We start from the raw sequence: 17,907 nt of genomic DNA, 5'->3' as shown, positions 1-17,907 counted from the left end.
GCGATGTCGGCACCCGAAGCCGATCTCAAGATCGACACTCGAGTGCTGCCACCGCCATCTTGGGTATAGGAATCAGGAAATGGAGCCTTTCGGCTTCATTTCCCGGTTCCCTACTGCGCATGCGCGAGCCGCGCTGCGCAATGAGGACGGTCCCCCGCTGCCTCTGGGATCTGTGTGTTTCCCAGCAGGCAGCGGGGCACTTGCGGAAGGGGGCGGGCACTTGCGGAAAGGGGCGTAATGTACGCCCCTTTCCGCAGAGAGATAGCCCGGAAGTGGGTGTAGTTACCTGGATTATCCAGGTAACTGCACCCCCCTCCCCCCTGAAAGGTGCCAATTGTGGCGCCGGAGGGGGGGAGGAATCCGATGAGCGGAAGGTCCATTTTAGGGTGGACCTCCGCTTTAAGAAAGAAGTGTCAGAAAAAGATTTAGACTTTAAGTGGTTAAACTTCCTGCATTTACAGGTGGTTGAAAGCTTGGCAGACTGCCCAGATTATTTGTTTACACAAGAAGTTCTTTCCCTTTGATCTAAGAAGTAAGCTACAATGTTTCAAGTTCTACACTTGGCAGGTTGCCCAGGAGGGTGTGAATCGAAATTGCATTTTTTTTTAACGATTAATCGTGCAGCTCTATCAATACATTTATTTCTGTAATCACTCATTTCACAGGGTGTTTTCACTTATAGTTTGATGTGCTACATTTCACTGACACTTGTTACTTGTATTAACTTATTGAATACATTAGTATTCACAGTGTGTGTTATTGGCTATATCCACAAAGTATTTAGCGCCGCTTATTCCACACTGTTTGTTAGGAATATTGTACACAATTTTAATTTATTTAGAGTGGCACCAGGAGCTTTAGGTTTTTATAAGCGCAGTGGCGATACATAGGTGTGAGGGTGTAAGTGTGTATTGATTCACAGCCCAATTTTTTTTTGCATAATGTGAAAGATGATGTTACACAAAGTAGATGCCTAACATGTCACACTTCAAAATTGCATACACTTGTGGAATAGCGCCAAACTTCAGTACTTAAAAATCCCCATAGGCAATGCTTTAAATTTTTTTATTTTTTTTACTGGTTACATGTTTGAATTACAGAGGTGGTCTAGGGCTATAATTATTGCTCTTGCTCTAACGTTTGCGGCGATTCCTCACATGTGTGATTTGAACACTGTTTACAAACGTGGGCGCAATATGTGTAAACATCCCTTGTAATAGCAATAAGCATGACAGGTCCTCTTTACAGTGAGATATAGGGTCAATAAGACCCCACATCTCACCTCTAGGCTGGTAAGCCTGAAATTAAAAAAAATAAAAAATAAACAAACACACTCTCAGCTTCCCAGCCAAGGCGGCGCCATTTGTTTGAATGTAGAGGCCGGGCGTGACATCATAACATTGCGCTTGCCCTATGAACGATCATAGAGACTCCGGGGACCATCTGATCCCCCGGAAATCTCTTATCGCCAACATCTGGGGCCGGCAGTCCGTAGAAGCACCTGAGGGCAGCAGGAGGAGGCGATGTCTTTCGCCGCCCATAAAAACAAACAAGCGCCAGAACAGCCGCTACGATCATTCTTATGGTGTAGGGAATCACTGGCTCTAGAAGACGATATCTGAATGATGCCTTTAGCTGCAGGCATCATTCAGATATCCCCGCTCAAAATCAAGGATGCCATATGATGGCCGGTAGGTGGCAAGTGGTTAATTGCCGATACAAAAATAGTTCCCAAAAAATCCTTGCCACAAGATTGAAAGAACTGATGCCCAGTCTGATCCATCTGGGTCAATTCTAGGGAGAGAAGGCAAAGATAATGAGATAAGAACAGTATTGTTATTACATAGAACAAAAAGGGGAGAAAATACCCAGAGCTATTCTTGTCAATAGATGTCGAAAAGGGTTTTGACAGTAGACTGGGGATTCATGATGGACACAATAGAGAACTTAGGGATAGGCCCAAAAATGAGCCAGTGCATTAAAACCTTAAATAATCATCCCGGCAGCAGTAAAGTTAACAGGAGTGTCTCCCTATCTTTTGAAATATTTAATGAAACGAGTAAGGGATGCCCACTCACTCCTCCTATATGTCTTGACGTTGGAACCATTACTGGCTACCATACGAAATAATGTAAATATATGGGAGAGCAATAGCCACAGATATTTTTTTTAAAATATTAAAAACTATGATAATCTGGCAGAATAAGAAACCCAGAATTCAGTTCTCAATATTAAAGTAGAAGAAAAGTAAATGGGGGAATTAGCCGCACCGGATATTAAAAAAGATACTACAATGCAGTTGTATTAGAACAAATGGATGAATGCAAATGGGTGAAGATGGAAAAAATATACTAGGTAGGACACAATTAAGAATATTTGGATACCACAAAAATACAGAAGGCTTGATGAAAATACACATCAATTAAGAAAGTTTTTAAAATATGAGATGTAATTTATAGACAAGCTAAATAAGAATATAATTTACCCGCTTATATCACTGGGAGGGACACTTTTTTTTTTTTTTTTTACACCAGGAAATGGGATACACTTTGGAAATTGGGTTTAAAGAGGCACAGTTAAAAAAGAGAAAAACAAACAAACACTACACAGGATATCACAGCTTTATAAGGCCCTCACGCAGATGGAGGGACTGGGAATGTCCCCATTCATACGAAAGTGGGAAAAGGAACATCAAATAAGTAAGATTCCTGATGACCTATGGTTTTGTTTGTTCCAGTGTGTAAATATTGTAAAAACAAACAATGTAAGAACTCAGTCGTGCCACATCTAATAAATGCAGCAAAGGGGGCAATCCCAAAGAAATGGCTGGACCCGCAGAGACCTACAGTAAGGGATTGGTTTAATAGAAGAGAATATATACATAAAATTAAATTTGAGTAGTAGGGAGGAAGATCAAGAAGAAAGATTTGCCAAGATCTGGAGAAAGTGGTTAGAACTCAAGATAAACTAAGCAATATACAGAATGGAGCAGAGAGAGGAGATAGAGTGAAAAAAAAATAAAAAATGGCAGCGAGATTAAAACATTACGTGCCATAATGGATAGATAAAGACCAAGTCCGATTTGTTCACAGGAGGGGGAGACCAGGGACAGGTGTTGTGCACTATTCCTTTAGCTCCATGTATCAAAAAAAAAAAAAAAAAAAAAGGAAGAAGAAGCCTGCCAGAACCAGAAACTCTTCCCTACAGGACAGCAGTGGTAAGAATATGCCCTTATCTAGAGAGGTATTGGTGAGGGATGGGCTCCCCCTTCCAAGCCCTCCACCACCCCTGACACTTGCCAGCAGTCTCCCATCTTAAGCACAGCACTAAGAGCTCCTCCTCCTGATCCCATTCCCTTTCAGATACCATGTGTACAGTATATAGCTAGCTACTGCCACCAATTGTCGTTCCTACCATGCAATTTCACAGGTCGGCACTGCAACCAGTGTACATTGTAGCTGTAAGGGAATGGGATTTCAGTTCCAGTGTGTGCTGTGAGGGGAGCAGGAGCTCTGGATGCGTTCACGCACTGCCCAGTGACACCTGTACTGTGCCCTCCTGTGTTGTGTTGTCCTCCCTCCACCAGCTGTCACCTCCGCACCCATGACTCCCAATAACTATCCCATCCCCATATTCTCTCTCTCTCTCTCTCTCTCTCTCTCTCTCTCCACAAGCCCAATTTACCCCCCCCTCAACTACCCTGTCCTCACTTATCCCCCCACCCCCCCCCCCCTTCCTAGGCAACAGGTATCGGTAGCTGGTATCAGTGAGTACTTGCAAAAAAGTATCAGTACTCTAACTCAATGTTAAAAAAAAGAGGTATTGGCGCATTCCTAGTAAGAATTTATTCCTTTTTTTGTTGCAACAAACAGTAAGAGCCAGATTATCAAGTTGCCAACCACAATACGTATATAAAACACGATGCGGTTTGCAAGTTGTTTACAGAGTTAAGGCTAAAGCCATCAGCCATAACCCCATTATGGTTTTATTCAGCTGGCTTTCTCATGAAAAAAGATCCAAGTGGCTCATTAGCCTCTCAGGCTTACTGTTTCCGCCCAAGAAACTATCCAAAAAGGTGCCGCCGGCTGGTCACAGAGCAAGTGAGAAAGACTAGATCCTCTCGCATTGCCTCTATGGCCTTGGAGGACCAGAGCAACGTCATGACATTTGATTGAGGGCTTTTTATTTTATTCATTTTTTTTTTGCTGTGTAAAGTTTTTTTTACCTCAGATCCAGCCTTAAAGCGGACCCGTCATCCTTATTCCTATTACAAGGGACATTTACATTCCTTGTAAAAGGAATAAAAGTGACAACAAAACAAACATTTAAGGCACCCCCACGCGAAGTGAATGCATACCCAAGTGTGCACGCATACATAAACCGGTGATCACGCGCGTTATTGCCACAAGCGTTAGAGCGAGAATAATAATTCTAGCTCTAGACCTCCTCTGCAACTCTAAATGGGTAACCTGTAAAGGCGTGGTTAACTATGGAGATTTTTTTTTACAGTAGTTCGTCATTCCATGAGCGTGCGCAATTTTAAAGGGTGACATGTTAGGTTTCTATTTACTCAGCGTAACATCTTTTAGATTATACATTTTAAAAAAAAAAAATTTTTTAATTACAATGTATTCCCCCCCCCCCAAAAAAAATAAACGCTGCGCAAATACCATGCAACATAAAAAAAAAAAAAAAAAAAAAAAAAACCCTTCATCCCCTAGGTTCTCTGCTGAAACAAAAGAATGTTTGAGGGTTATAATTTTCCAGCAAACAAAATACTGATTTAAACTTGTAAATAAAAAAAGTGCTGCAAGAGTAGGCTTGGTCTTCAAATGGTTAATTATGGAGAAAAGGGTCTGCTGGGATATGAGTTTGTTAGACCGCCGCCCCCACCCATGTGTAATGTCTTTGTATATGGCTTCTTGCACACTGCAGCTTGAAAAAGCTCAGTACGAGTGTTTTTTTTTTTTTTACCAAGCTAAAATAAAGCCCATAAGTTGTAAAAATTAAATTATGTCTGAGAAGGTAGATGCTCAAAATGAAGCCTCGTGTGCAAGAGACCTAAAAAAGTGTTAAGAGTGAGAGATTTGGTCTCTTTTGTAATAAACAAAATGAAAATAAAAAAAACCTACACGCATGTATTCTAAATAATGCATCCTTATTAAAACCCAGATGTGTGTTCAAAGTGGAAGCAGTTTATGGAAATAAGATAACAGGTTGTGAAATGTCAAGAACGCGGATCCTGATGTGCTGGCTGAACACAACCTGTAAAATGCAGCAATTTTTATTTATTTTTTAACTTTGGTTGCGCGTAGAAAACAATTGTGCCAGTAAACTTACCATCTTGCATTACTTCTTCATCTGATACACCCTTACACTTTGCATAGTCTAAGTAATAAGTCAAGCCATTGCAGCCCCTTGTACGAACTCCTACTTTTAAGCCAATCTGTTATAAAAAGAACATTGAGTTACAAACCAGTTTTTACAGACTTATTTAAAAGCGTGCGTTTATGCTTACATGCCATTTTTATTTTTTGCATTACTATCAAACATGGATTTTAGTGAACAGTTATGGGATCACCATATCACATAGTTAACATAATGATCACATGATCAAGAACCACACTTACTGAGATCAGAAATGTGTGCTGCTCATTCGAAAATATGTAGATTAACCAGGGAACAGTGAGCCACGTCTTGCACATATTAAAGGGTTAAAGAGACCCCATCACCAGACCACTCAATAACATTCTTCCCGTGAAAGAACAAGAGAGTAAAATGCATTAACAGAGAAAGGAGCAGGCTTTTATGAAGGAGAGTGGCTTCTTTTTTCTTGGGTGGAGGGTTAGGATTGTGGAGAGGGGGTAGCGAACAGCTTGAAGCCAGTACCTATCAATCAATGGATCAGGAGGTTAACTATCTTGAGCGAGGCAAGATATTTTATCTGCAGCATCTTAGGTGTGAGGTTATTAGCCCCAAAGCAGTCACGCTAGTGACACTCTATAGCAGGGATCTTCAAACTACGGCCCTCCAGCTGTTGAGGAACTACACATCCCATGAGGCATTGTAAAACTAACATTCACAGACATGACTAGGCAGGATGGGAATTGTAGTTCCTGAATAAATGGAGGACCATGGTTTGAAGACCCCTGCTCTATAGTATTCCCCTTTGCTTCTCCCGTCAACTACATAAAAATTTTACGGGGGAGGGGGAAGAGATGCTGGGCCAGCACAGACAGAAATTTGACACACCTAAAAAGAGGGCCAAGATTTGCAAGGATGAACAGGGCTACAGTAGGAAACTGGCCTTTTCAGCGGCAGGATTCTGAAGCTAGTCATATGGAAATTATATGGAATAATTTGGTATCTGTGCTTGGTAAGTGTGCTTTTCTCACAAAAGGGTTACGGTAATTCTGAAATGTCACTTTGGATACATCAGTTAAGATGCAACTAGTGCATAGTAGTTCTTTTTAAATTACAACCCCAATTCCAAAAAAAAAGTTTAGGAAGCTGTGTAAAACCTACATAAAAACAGAATGAAATGATTTGCAAAACTCAAACCCATATTTTACTTACAATAGAATAGAAAACATATCAAAATGTTTAAACTGAGAAAAAGTACAATTAAGAAAAATACTGTAATTATGAAACTGATCGCAACAACGCATCCCAAAAAACCTGGATATATCTATCTTTCAGCATGTTGCTACACTCAGATAATTGGACACTGGTAAACAGAATTGTATAGACTCCCATACAACCCTCCCACTGACAGACAGTTCGGCTTTATTTACTAAAGGCAAATCCACTTTGCACTACAAGTGCACTTGGAAGTGCAGTTTGCTGTAGATCTGAGGGGGGGGGGGGCGTACAAGGAAAAACAGCATTTTTGATTGGATCATAGTAGGGCTGCAACTAACGATTATTTTCATAATCGATTAGTTGGCCGATTCTTGTTTCGATTAATAATATTAAGAAAAAGTGTGGTGTATAATTCAGTTAATATGTAAAGTTTTTTTTTAAAAAATGTCAATTTATTCTTAAATATCTCTGTATGCAGTGGTTAAAAAAAAAAAAAAAAAAAAAAAAAAAAAAAAAAAAAAAACCAACTGTATGGCAAGTATACTGTATATACTACTATTAGAGGAGATATACTGTATATACTATTAAAGGGTGAATCTGGTAAATAGTACACATGTGAACATGTCCCATAGGCAACCATGTAAAATTAACTGTAGTGCGTTTATGCAAAAAGCACCAAAAAACATATAGATGTAAACCAGGCCTAAGACGTTTAGTAACATAATGGGGTTAAATAACTAAAATTAGCCCTTTTATAGTACAAAAAAAATAAATAAAAGATAATCACTACTATAAAGGGGTCAATTTTTTTACTGTAGAACAGTGAAAGCAATATTTATAGGAGCGATTATTTGCTCTTTTTGTACTATGAAGGGCTCATTTTAGCTTTTTTAACCCCATTATGTTACTGGCCGATTAATCGATTAGTTGTTTCAGCCCTAGATCATAGAAAACAGCAGAGCTTCCCCCCCATTTCAGATCTACAACGATTGCACTTACAAGTGCACAGTGGATTTGCCCTTAATAAATCAACCCCTTAGTGTCCTTAGTAGAAGGTGGGGATGGGATGGGGAGAAAACCAAAAACACCCATCCATCATACAATTTTGAGAGATAGTGCTTGGGCATCGCTATTAAACCCCCCCCCCCCCCCCCCAGGGGTTAAAAGTGCCTGCACCACCCCAAAGATGCTGCTTGCAGAACTTTTTTCCTAAAAAAAAAAAAAATTAGGACAAATAGGAAAGTCTGATAATTTAACAGACCACAAAATTCAGGACACTGGATTTTCCCCAATTACAAAAGTTCAGCCATAGTAAAGAAATACATTATTGTAAAAAAATAAGGCTAAGACTACAGTAGTATCTAAATATCTACTAAAAGATAAATTCTTGTTGGCATTAGCCTTGGTTGCATAATGAATGTGTTACTAACGAAATTACCAAGTAAATCTCTTAGGCAGGTCATACACTGCAAAATTTCTTTCCCGGAATACCAGGTTGCAGGAAAAATTTGCATAACCCCACCCATCAACACAGACTGCGCAGACAGGGTTTTCAATGTTGCTGAGCCATTGTATTCTCCTGGAGGAGGAAGACATTGATAATTGCTAGAGGCTATAGCAGCTGCTAGTGATAATCCAATGTAAAATTGATCAACTTGGTACATTCAGCCTGCCCATACACGATTTGAATCTCGGCCAAGATTCGAACAGTCTATGGCCAGCCTTAGCAGTATAAAAATGTAATTACTCATTCTGCCCTTTGGCATATCTAGAAGCTGCTTATTTCACATAATTTAAGACCTACAAGACCTCCCTCTCCCTTTAAAAATAAATACGTCAAACTTATTTTAACAAGTTCAAAAAGACACATTTTTCCAAAATGTATTCAAACAGCTCTATTACTTAACCTTTTAAGAACATAAAAATTTGACTGTCCTGATAAGACTGAAAAAGAGAGGTATGAATATCTGAGCCAGGTAAAGATCCCGCATAGAAAGATTTTTTTAAAACTGCACTTTTAGGCCTAAACAAACATTGCAAACTGACGATATTCCACATCGATACCAGAACATTAATCCCAATTTCCTGTGGAGCATTCAAATCCAGAGAATTAGGAGTTTTGTATTTACTCACATGATCTGGTTGATCTGCTAGAAGCTGTTTTACTTTACTTACAGCAGAGGGCGTCTAAAAAAAAAAAGAAATAGAAAAAATATTATACATATGTATTATATGGTTAAATGCATTGTTCCTATTAGAAGTATGGATAATATTTTTAGGAAGCTAGGCCATTTTTTCCCTGTATTTATTTATTTATTTTTTTAATAAATAAGGAGAAGCATTTATAGGCAAGTTAAAATTCTATCGTGAAGTACAGCACAGAACTAGTATTTATATACTATGCCTTCAGGAGCAGGGTGAAAAAAAAAAAAAAAAAAAAAAAAAAGAAGAAGGATTAAAAATCTGAACAAAACAAAAACAAACAAAAACAAAAAAAAATTTGATTTTTATCAAATTTTTTTTTTTTTGTTTAATAAGATGCTTTGAGTAAAAAAAAGTCTAAAAGGATAGTTTTCTATTTAAGGTAAATTAATAGTCTATTCAGCAAGAAATTGAGCTTAGTTATGTAGTATGAGGCGGTGTATTCTGCAATATTTAAATTTTTTGTATACTCAGTCAATAAATCCAAGCTCTGCAAGCTAAGATAACATCCGCTGCATTGATGCATTCACACAATTTCACAGTAACCATGAGATAAAACAAAGTTCAGGAATATTCCTTTATCCTATTGTTTTTCAATTCTATGTACACAAACTGTATGATTGAATCAGTTCGGATATGGCTGTTTTACTAACCTGACAGCTTATTATTGTAAATATAATCTTTATTTGCAAACAGAATGAAGGTTTCCCCAACTACCAGCAAGAATGAGTCTTTACATTTAAAGAGCACCTGTCATATCAGATCCATCATGGCAGCGCCTGTTAGCGGACATCCACTCACCTGCTGCCGCCACATCCCTCACCTTGTTGTGTCACCGCCGCATCACAAGCCACCCTAATTAAAGTGAATAGGACTGTTGCGAGTCAACAGCGGGTCAGAGGAGGAACTACTGCAGAAAGAGACGTCAGTTTGCCTTCAAAAATTATGATTTAAAATCATGTCAATTCAAATAAAATCCACCCTGTTCAGGAGACAGGACACTGGCAAAACATTATTGCTAGAGCTGCCCCTAACATCATAACTTAGAATTTCCAGGTAGGCTTACAAAAAAGGTTTTTAAAAAAAAGGAACTTGAATACTCTGATAACAGTTTGAAGCACTTTACAAGGCCATTATTATTCACGATTTATATAGTGCCAACAGTTTACGCAGCGCTTTACAATGTATAGGGGGGACAACACAAAAAGGTACAGGAGGGCCCGGCTCGTAGAGCTTACATTCTAAAGGGAGGGGGTGGTGGTACAAAAGGTAATAGCTGCAGAGAATGATTTGATGGGGGTGGCTCGGGAACAGTTAGGTGGGTGTGGGGATAGGCTTCCCTGAATAAATTCGTTTTCAGGGAATTTCTAAAGGTGGACAGGGTAGGGGCATTCCAGAGGATGGGAGAGGCTCTGGAGAAGTCTTGAAGGCGAGCATGGGAGGAGGTTACAAGGGAGCTAGAAAGCAGGATGTCCTGGGAGGAGTGGAGAGGACGATTTGGGTCATGAATCAAAACCTGTACCAATGCTTGAGCTACAAATAAAGCCCACTTCAAGCTAAGCAGCTTGGAGTTGGGCTTTGTTTGCATCCGAGCATACAGTACAGTATTGCAAAGCATATGTGGCAAATACATTTTTAAATGTAAAATCAAGATAGCATTTAGCACTGGGTAGTGCTCTTTTTTTATAATACAACAACATTACCACAGTAGAGCTGGGTGATTTTCTAAAAAAAAAAAAAATTTTTTATATAATATAATATATAACCTCAATTCCGGATTTAAATCTATCCCCCACCCTATACCCCAGTGCAATAAATTATTCCATATAAAAATAGCAATAATACAAAACATGACTAACCAAAGTCCATGCAAATTTGAAATCTTTAGAAAGTTCAATTTCAAAACTTCCAGTGCAGCTTCAAGTTTTCAATTGTGGAGTATAAAATGCCAAGTGCTGAAAAAAAAAAACTGTAGTTCGGGCTCCCCTCTGTGTGCCCTCTCACTCACCAGATACCAACGACAGAAGTCGTAAGCGCTGTAAGGATGGCTGGGCTGTTTCCCATTGATCCGTTTCTCAAAATGTAGCTTTTCATTTAACCATTGGCGCAGGAATATTTATTTTTATAGATAGATATATTTTACACCTATATAGTCACTCATATTTTTACGTGAAATGCACTACAGTCCTTCTTTGATATTCTTTGCATAGTATAATCCAGAAACCGAGAGTTAGAGCATTATTATTGGAGCAAAGCCCTGTAAACTGTGGGCTATTTGGTAAGGGAAGTCCAAGAATGCATGAATCATTCACATGGTGGAGTTTGAATTTGTAAAGGATTGTGGCATTTTTTATGTTTCTGTATGAACTTTATTACACTTAAATGTATGCGTTTTTAAATTTTGGGTACATCCATGTTTAGAGGATCTCCTGATTGGGTGCGATAGTGGGAGGCATAAATCAGCCGATAATGCCCACATGGAGCTCGGGAGTTTGGGCCTGGACACACACCTCTGCACCTTCCGACTGAGCCGAGAGGCCAAGAGGCCAAGAGATCCACACCTTAGGCAAATGAGCCAGAATACATCCGGATCCAACGACCATTCCCCTTGGTCCAGCATCTGAGGACTTATGTAGTCCGCCTGCCAGTTTTCTACGCCCGGAATGTATACAGCCGATAGAGCAGCACGTACCAGCCCTGCTCACTGTAGGATGTAAGCGACCTTGTTCCTCCTTGATGGTTGACATACTCCACCGCCATGGCGTTATCCAACTGGATCATGACTGGATGCCCCTGCAGCCTCTTTGACAATGTGGAGAGGCACCGCCTGATCGCCCGAAGCTCGAGCACACTGATCGGCAGGTGGGATTGCTCCTGCGTCCAACAGCCCTGAACCGACTGCATGCCTAAAAACTCCCTCCCCCCCCCCCCCCCCAACCGGCTGTTGTGATCACCGTGGAGAGGAGGAAGGAACGATTTCCCAGACCGAAGGGCCGGAGACTTCAGCCACCAGAGCTGGGAATCCCTGACTAACTGGCTCACCCGAATTTGACAATCCAGGGATAACAGAGATTTGTCCCATTTTGACAAAATCTTTCTGCAAGACTCGTATGAAATTGAGTGCATGGTACCACCTCGAAAGTGGCAACTATGAGACCCAGGACTCGCAAGCAGAAAACGCAGCAACGACTAGAGGTCGACCGATATATCAGCCGATATTTGCAGTTTTTTAATTATTCAGCATCGGCCGATTGTACTGATAAAAAGGCAGATTTAGAACTACAGCACGACTTGCAAATGACTTCTGTAATAGAAGTCAATGCAAGTTGCCTGAGTCATCATAGAAGCAACTTTCCTCCTCTCTGGGCAGTCTGCCAAGAAAAGAGCAAAGAGATACAATGTTTACACTTCTGAATGAATGAACTCAAATCAGTGTGTAGAGTTCTCAGTTTAACCATTTAAATACTAAATCTTTTCTGACACTTGTTGCTTACAAGTAAAAATCCTGTATTTTCTGCCAGAAAAATCACTTAGACCCCCCAAAAAGTATATATATTTTTTAGCAGAGATCCTAGGGAATAAAATAGCGGTTGTTGCAATATTTTATGTCACACGGCATTTGCGCAGAGGTCCTTCAAATGCAATTTTCTGGGAAAAAAATACACTGATAAAAAAAAAAAAAAAAAAAAAAAAAAACCCAAAACACTAACAGTAAAGTTAGCCCATTTTTTTCGTCAAAGTTTTGATTACCTGTTTTTATTTAATATATAGTTTTGTTTTTTAATCACAATCATACTTACAAGTGAACTGATTGGAGGTTTGTTTTGTTTAATGTTTACATTTTCTGTATCACCTAGGAAGGCTGCTTTCACACTGCAGCGGGCAGGCTTTGATGGTAACACGCTACTAGTTTTAGGGGTGCTTTACCATCATTTTAGCGGTGCTATTCGGCTGCTAGTGGGGCACATATAACCCAGCTAGCGGCCGAGGAAGAGGTTAAATGCGCCCATGAAGCACCCATGAAGCATGCATGCGCTTTGGCAGTGGTGCCCATTCATATCAATGGGTAGGAGTGGTGGAGGAGCGGTATACACCACTCCAAACGTGCTGCTTGCAGGGCTTTTTTTTTTTTTTTTTTTTTTTTTTTTTTTTAACATCCTACCAGCACATCGCCTCAGTGTGAAAGCACTCTGTCTTTCACACAGACTGCAGGGGAGCCGTTTTGCAGGCACTTTATAGGCGCTATTTTTAGCCCAAAAGCGCCTCAGTTGGAAAGGTGTCTGTTAGATTTTATGAGATGAAGGGGAATAATAAAAAAAAATCTGCATCATATATCGGCCATCGGCCGCCATTATTTCTAAATATCGGCATCGGCCAGAGGAAAACCCATATCGGTCGACCTCTAGCAACGACCACCTGCTGTTCACCAATAACCTCACCGCAGCTTGAAGAGTCTGCAGCTTGTCTGAAGGGAAACTCGCTTGTGAAGGAGTCCAGCAGTAAGTCCAGGTACTCCAGACGTTGAGTCTGCACCAACCGGCACAGACTTTTTGGCACCGATCGGCACAAACCTAAGTTCAGTACCCAACCAAACTCAGAGTTTGCATGGTAATCGCCACATCCTCCCTTAATTCTGAGGTGGAAGCTGCTCTCAGAAGGAGGTCGTCTAGGTAACCCACAATAGCAATCCCACGCTGCCTTAACAATGCCAGAATTGGGGCTAACAGCTTGGTGAAGACCCGGGTGCTGATGCCAGGCTAAAAAGGGAGAGCCACAAACTGGTGGTATCTGACGATGTCACAAATTAAAACAAAACAAATGGGAAAAAATAAATGATAAAAAAAACAAAAAAAAAAAAAAACCTAATCATACTATATAAAACCGTAAATGTGTGTAGATCAAAAGATAGCGGCCGGAAATGACGTCTCGCTCTACATTATATGGCGGGATGAATATAAAACATTATTATTATTAAAATTAGATAATACAACATCCATAATATGAGAAATGTAAATAAAAATAAGTATAAAAAAACATAAGAAAAAAAAAAAAAAAGGAAGAAATGCATCTAGAGACCGGTATATATTAGACCGGTCAAATACTAGAGGAAGTGCAGACAATAAAATATGTGTAAAAAGGAGAAATACAGCGCATAAGGGAGTCACTCTTCAGAGGGCTAATTAGAATAAAAAGTTATAATTAGAGATATGTAAATGGGCAGGGATAACACACACACTATGAATCCCGCTCAAGGAATATGTGTGAGTGAATCACTCTTCAGGGTGTCCTTTGGGATAAAGACAGAGAAAATAAAAATAAAAGAATATAAATCTGAAGTACAGTATATGTTAAATTAACTAAACTGGAGTTCCCCAAATTGAAGTGTAAAATACTAGAGGAAGGATAAAAACCATAAGATGTGAAGAAAAAAATTAGGTGCATAATGGAGTCGCTGTTCAGAGGGCTTATTAGAAATTAAATATAGAGATTAGAGGTATGCGAGTGGGCCAGGATACCACACACTGAGGATACCTCTCAAGGGGTACGTGTGTATCTAGGAACCCAGGGAAGTGAGTCGCTCTTCAGAGTGCCATTTGGGATATAAATAATTCAAAAAATAAGATGATAAAAGAGGATTAAAAGTCACTGATAAAACAGTTCAGATCAAACTCAATGTTGAGGACACGTGGTGTGAGTGATCATGGTAAAAATCCCCCACGCCAGTATTTCACATATGGTTCTATTCCCCAAAATTTCAATTGTGTTGTGTCTTTGTTGTGGTGAGTAGTGAAGTGTTTTGTATGTTCTGCATATGTTCTTTTATACGAACCCTCAGGCCCCTTTCACACTGGGGTGGTGCGGCCGTCAGCAGTAAAGCGCCACCATTTGTAGCGGTGCTTTACCGAAAAAGGGTTAAAACCTAGCCGCGCTGTCCCATTGATTTCAATGGGTAGGAGCGGTTTAGGAGCAGTGAATACACCGCTCCAAAGATGCGGCTAGCAGGCCTTTTTTTACCATCCTGCTAGCGCACCGCTCCAGTGTGAACGTGGCTGTTTTTTTCAGGCGCTACACAGGTGCTATTTTTAGCGCTGTAGCGCCTGAAAACCGTCCCAGTGTGAAAGGGGCCTAAGTGGTCTCTTGGTGCGGCCTATATATTGAGGCCCACAACTGCATTCAAGGGCATATACTGCTTGACACTTCATTTTGGGGAACTCCAGTTTCCCTCTAGTTAATTTAACATATACTGATCTTCAGATTTATATTATTTTACTTTCTCCATGTCTTTATTATTTATCCCAAAGGACACCCTGAAGAGCGATTCACACATATTCCTTGAGCGGGTTTCATAGTGCGTGTTATCCCTGCCCACTTACATATCTCTAATTATAACTTTTAATTCTAATTAGCCCTCTGAAGAGCGACTCCCTTATGCACTGTATTTCTCCTTTACACATTTTATTGTCTGCACTTCCTCTAGTATTTGACACCTTTCACTTTGGGGAACTCCAGCTTCTTTCTAGTTAATCTAATACCTACCGGTCTCTAGATGCATTTCTTCATTTTTATTGTTTACATTTCTCATATATTATGGATGTTGTATTATCGCATTTTAATAATAATGTTTTATATTATTCATCTCGCCATATAATGTAGAGCGAGACGTCATTTCCGGCCGCTATTTTTTGATCTACACACATTTACGGTTTTATATAGTATGCTGTTTTTTTTAATCAAATTTTTAAAGCTACTATTTTTAACTGTGACATTGTCGTATATAACCATATACTTATATACATGGGTATTTGCCCCCCCCCCCCCCCCCCCCCCAATTTATCCTGGGATTAGAGAGAGAGTATTTAATATATATATATATATATATATATATATATATATATATATACACATACATATATATATATATACATATATATATATATATATACATACATACATACACACACACACACACACACACACACACACACACACACACACGGCTCAAGTCCTGCGGGAACGCATGGGAACGGAGTTCCTGTACTTTTTCCACAACAGGTACTCAGTTCCCATTAGCAGCAGTGTCCTGCAAGACTTTGAAGTATGCAAGCTGTGTGGCAGGTGCTACACCAGCAGCTGCTGACACAGCTCGCAATAGTAAGTGCCGCACACCTGACCATTCAGGCATTGCCAGTAGGGGGCCCCATGACAGCTTCCGCTTTGATCTACCTGTCAATCACAGCTAGCTGACGGGTAGTTCAGGTGTTGTGCTCACAGGACATGCAGGGAGAGAGGTAAGCTGAGGGAGGAACATCAGTTTGGGGTGGTAAGCTGAGCACAATACCTGGCAAAGTTTAATGCCAGGAGGGAAGTTTATGTGGAAATATGTGAAGGGTTGGAATAGCAGCGAGTGTGTGTTGGAGCCCTACAGAGTTTGCAGCCCCCCAAGCTAACATACATCTCCTAAGCAGGAACACATCACTATCTCCCCAAGCATTCTGTCCAGATAATGTGCAGTTCATTTATGACCTTTCCGTTTAACCCTGTGTTATCCAAACTGTTCAATGAAAAGTGTAAACTCACCACATAAACAATCTATATACAAAATAAAATTCCCCAATAAAGATCAGAACATGATGTTCATATTTTCATGGAAGCACAATTGATTGAATGCTGATTATTCAGAGAATTACCATATTTATGTTTATTGAGGATTGGTTTTTTTTCCCCCCCCATGTACTAACAGTTAAGCTTCATACACACAATACGAAAATTGGATGAAAAATACCACTTTTGAAGTGTTCGTGGATATGAGCGTATCATTTTTTTTTTTTTTGGTGGAGGAGTGGATCTAGGGTGGGAGTTCCCATACTTTTTTCCCCAGGACTTGACCCCTGTATATACATGTATACACACACACACACACACACACACACACACACACACACACAGTGCCTTGCGAAAGTATTCGGCCCCCTTGAACTTTTCAACCTTTTGCCACATTTCAGGCTTCAAAACAAAGATATAAAATTTAAAAAATTTTTTGTGAAGAATCACCAACAAGTGGGACACAATTGTGAAGTGAAGTGGAACGAAATCTATTGGATAATTTGAACTTTTTTAGCAAATAAAAAACTGAAAAGTGGTGCGTGCAAAATTATTCGGCCCCTTTACTTTCAGTGCAGCAAACTCACTCCAGAAGTTCAGCGAGGATCTCTGAATGACCCAATGTTGTCCTAAAATGACTGATGGTGATAAATAGAATCCACCTGTGTGTAATCAAGTCTCTGTATAAATGCACCTGCTCTGTGATAGTCTCAGGGTTCTGTTGAAAGCGCAGAGAGCATCATGAAGACCAAGGAACACACCAGGCAGGTCCGTAATACTGTTGTGGAGAAGTTTAAAGCCGGATTTGGATACAAAGATTTCCCAAGCTTTAAACATCCCAAGGAGCACTGTGCAAGCGATCATTTTGAAATGGAAGGAGTATCAGACCACTGCAAATCTACCAAGACCTGGCCGTCCCTCTAAACTTTCAGCTCAGACAAGGAGAAGACTGATCAGAGATGCAGTCAAGAGGCCCACGATCACTCTGGATGAACTGCAGAGAACTACAGCTGAGGTGGGAGAGTCTGTCCATAGGACAACAATCAGTCGTACACTGCACAAATCTGGCCTTTAGGGAAGAGTGGCAAGAAGAAAGCCATTTCTCAAAGATATCCATAAAAAGTCTCGTCTAAAGTTTGCCACAAACCACCTGGGAGACACACCAAGCATGTGGAAAAAGGTGCTCTGGTCAGATGAAACCAAAATCGAACTTTTTGCCCACAATGCAAAACGATATGTTTGGCTTAAAAGCAACATAGCTCATCACCCTCAACACACCATCCCCACTGTCAAACATGGTGGTGGCAGCATCATGGTTTGGGCCTGATTTTCTTCAGCAGGGACAGGGAAGATGGTTAAAATTGAGGGGAAGATGGATGCAGCCAAATACAGGACCATTCTGGATGAAAACCTGTTGGAGTCTGCAAAAGACCTGAAACTGGGACGGAGATTTATCTTCCAACAAGACAATGATCCCAAACATACAGCAAAATCGACAAAGGAATGGTTCACAAATAAACG

The 17,907-nt window shown here is 40.2% G+C and overlaps 1 protein-coding gene across 1 annotated transcript in view; it reads right to left on the bottom strand.

The window, feature by feature from the left end:
• Positions 1-17,907, bottom strand: part of ISCA1 (iron-sulfur cluster assembly 1) — a 35,127-nt gene that overhangs the window by 3,653 nt on the left and 13,567 nt on the right. Inside the window, exons 2-3 of the mRNA XM_077474831.1 lie at positions 8,716-8,769; positions 5,341-5,446 (exon numbers count right to left, since the gene is read on the bottom strand). Of these exons, the coding sequence (XP_077330957.1) occupies positions 5,341-5,446; positions 8,716-8,769 (160 nt within the window). The remainder of the gene's footprint in view (positions 1-5,340; positions 5,447-8,715; positions 8,770-17,907) is intronic.

Source organism: Lithobates pipiens, unplaced genomic scaffold (genome assembly GCF_037356315.1).
Source record: "Lithobates pipiens isolate NorthernLeopardFrog02 unplaced genomic scaffold, aLitPip1_a1.2 Scaffold_13, whole genome shotgun sequence".
Taxonomy (NCBI): Eukaryota; Metazoa; Chordata; class Amphibia; order Anura; family Ranidae; genus Lithobates; species Lithobates pipiens.
This window is presented reverse-complemented; position numbering and strand designations above follow the sequence as displayed.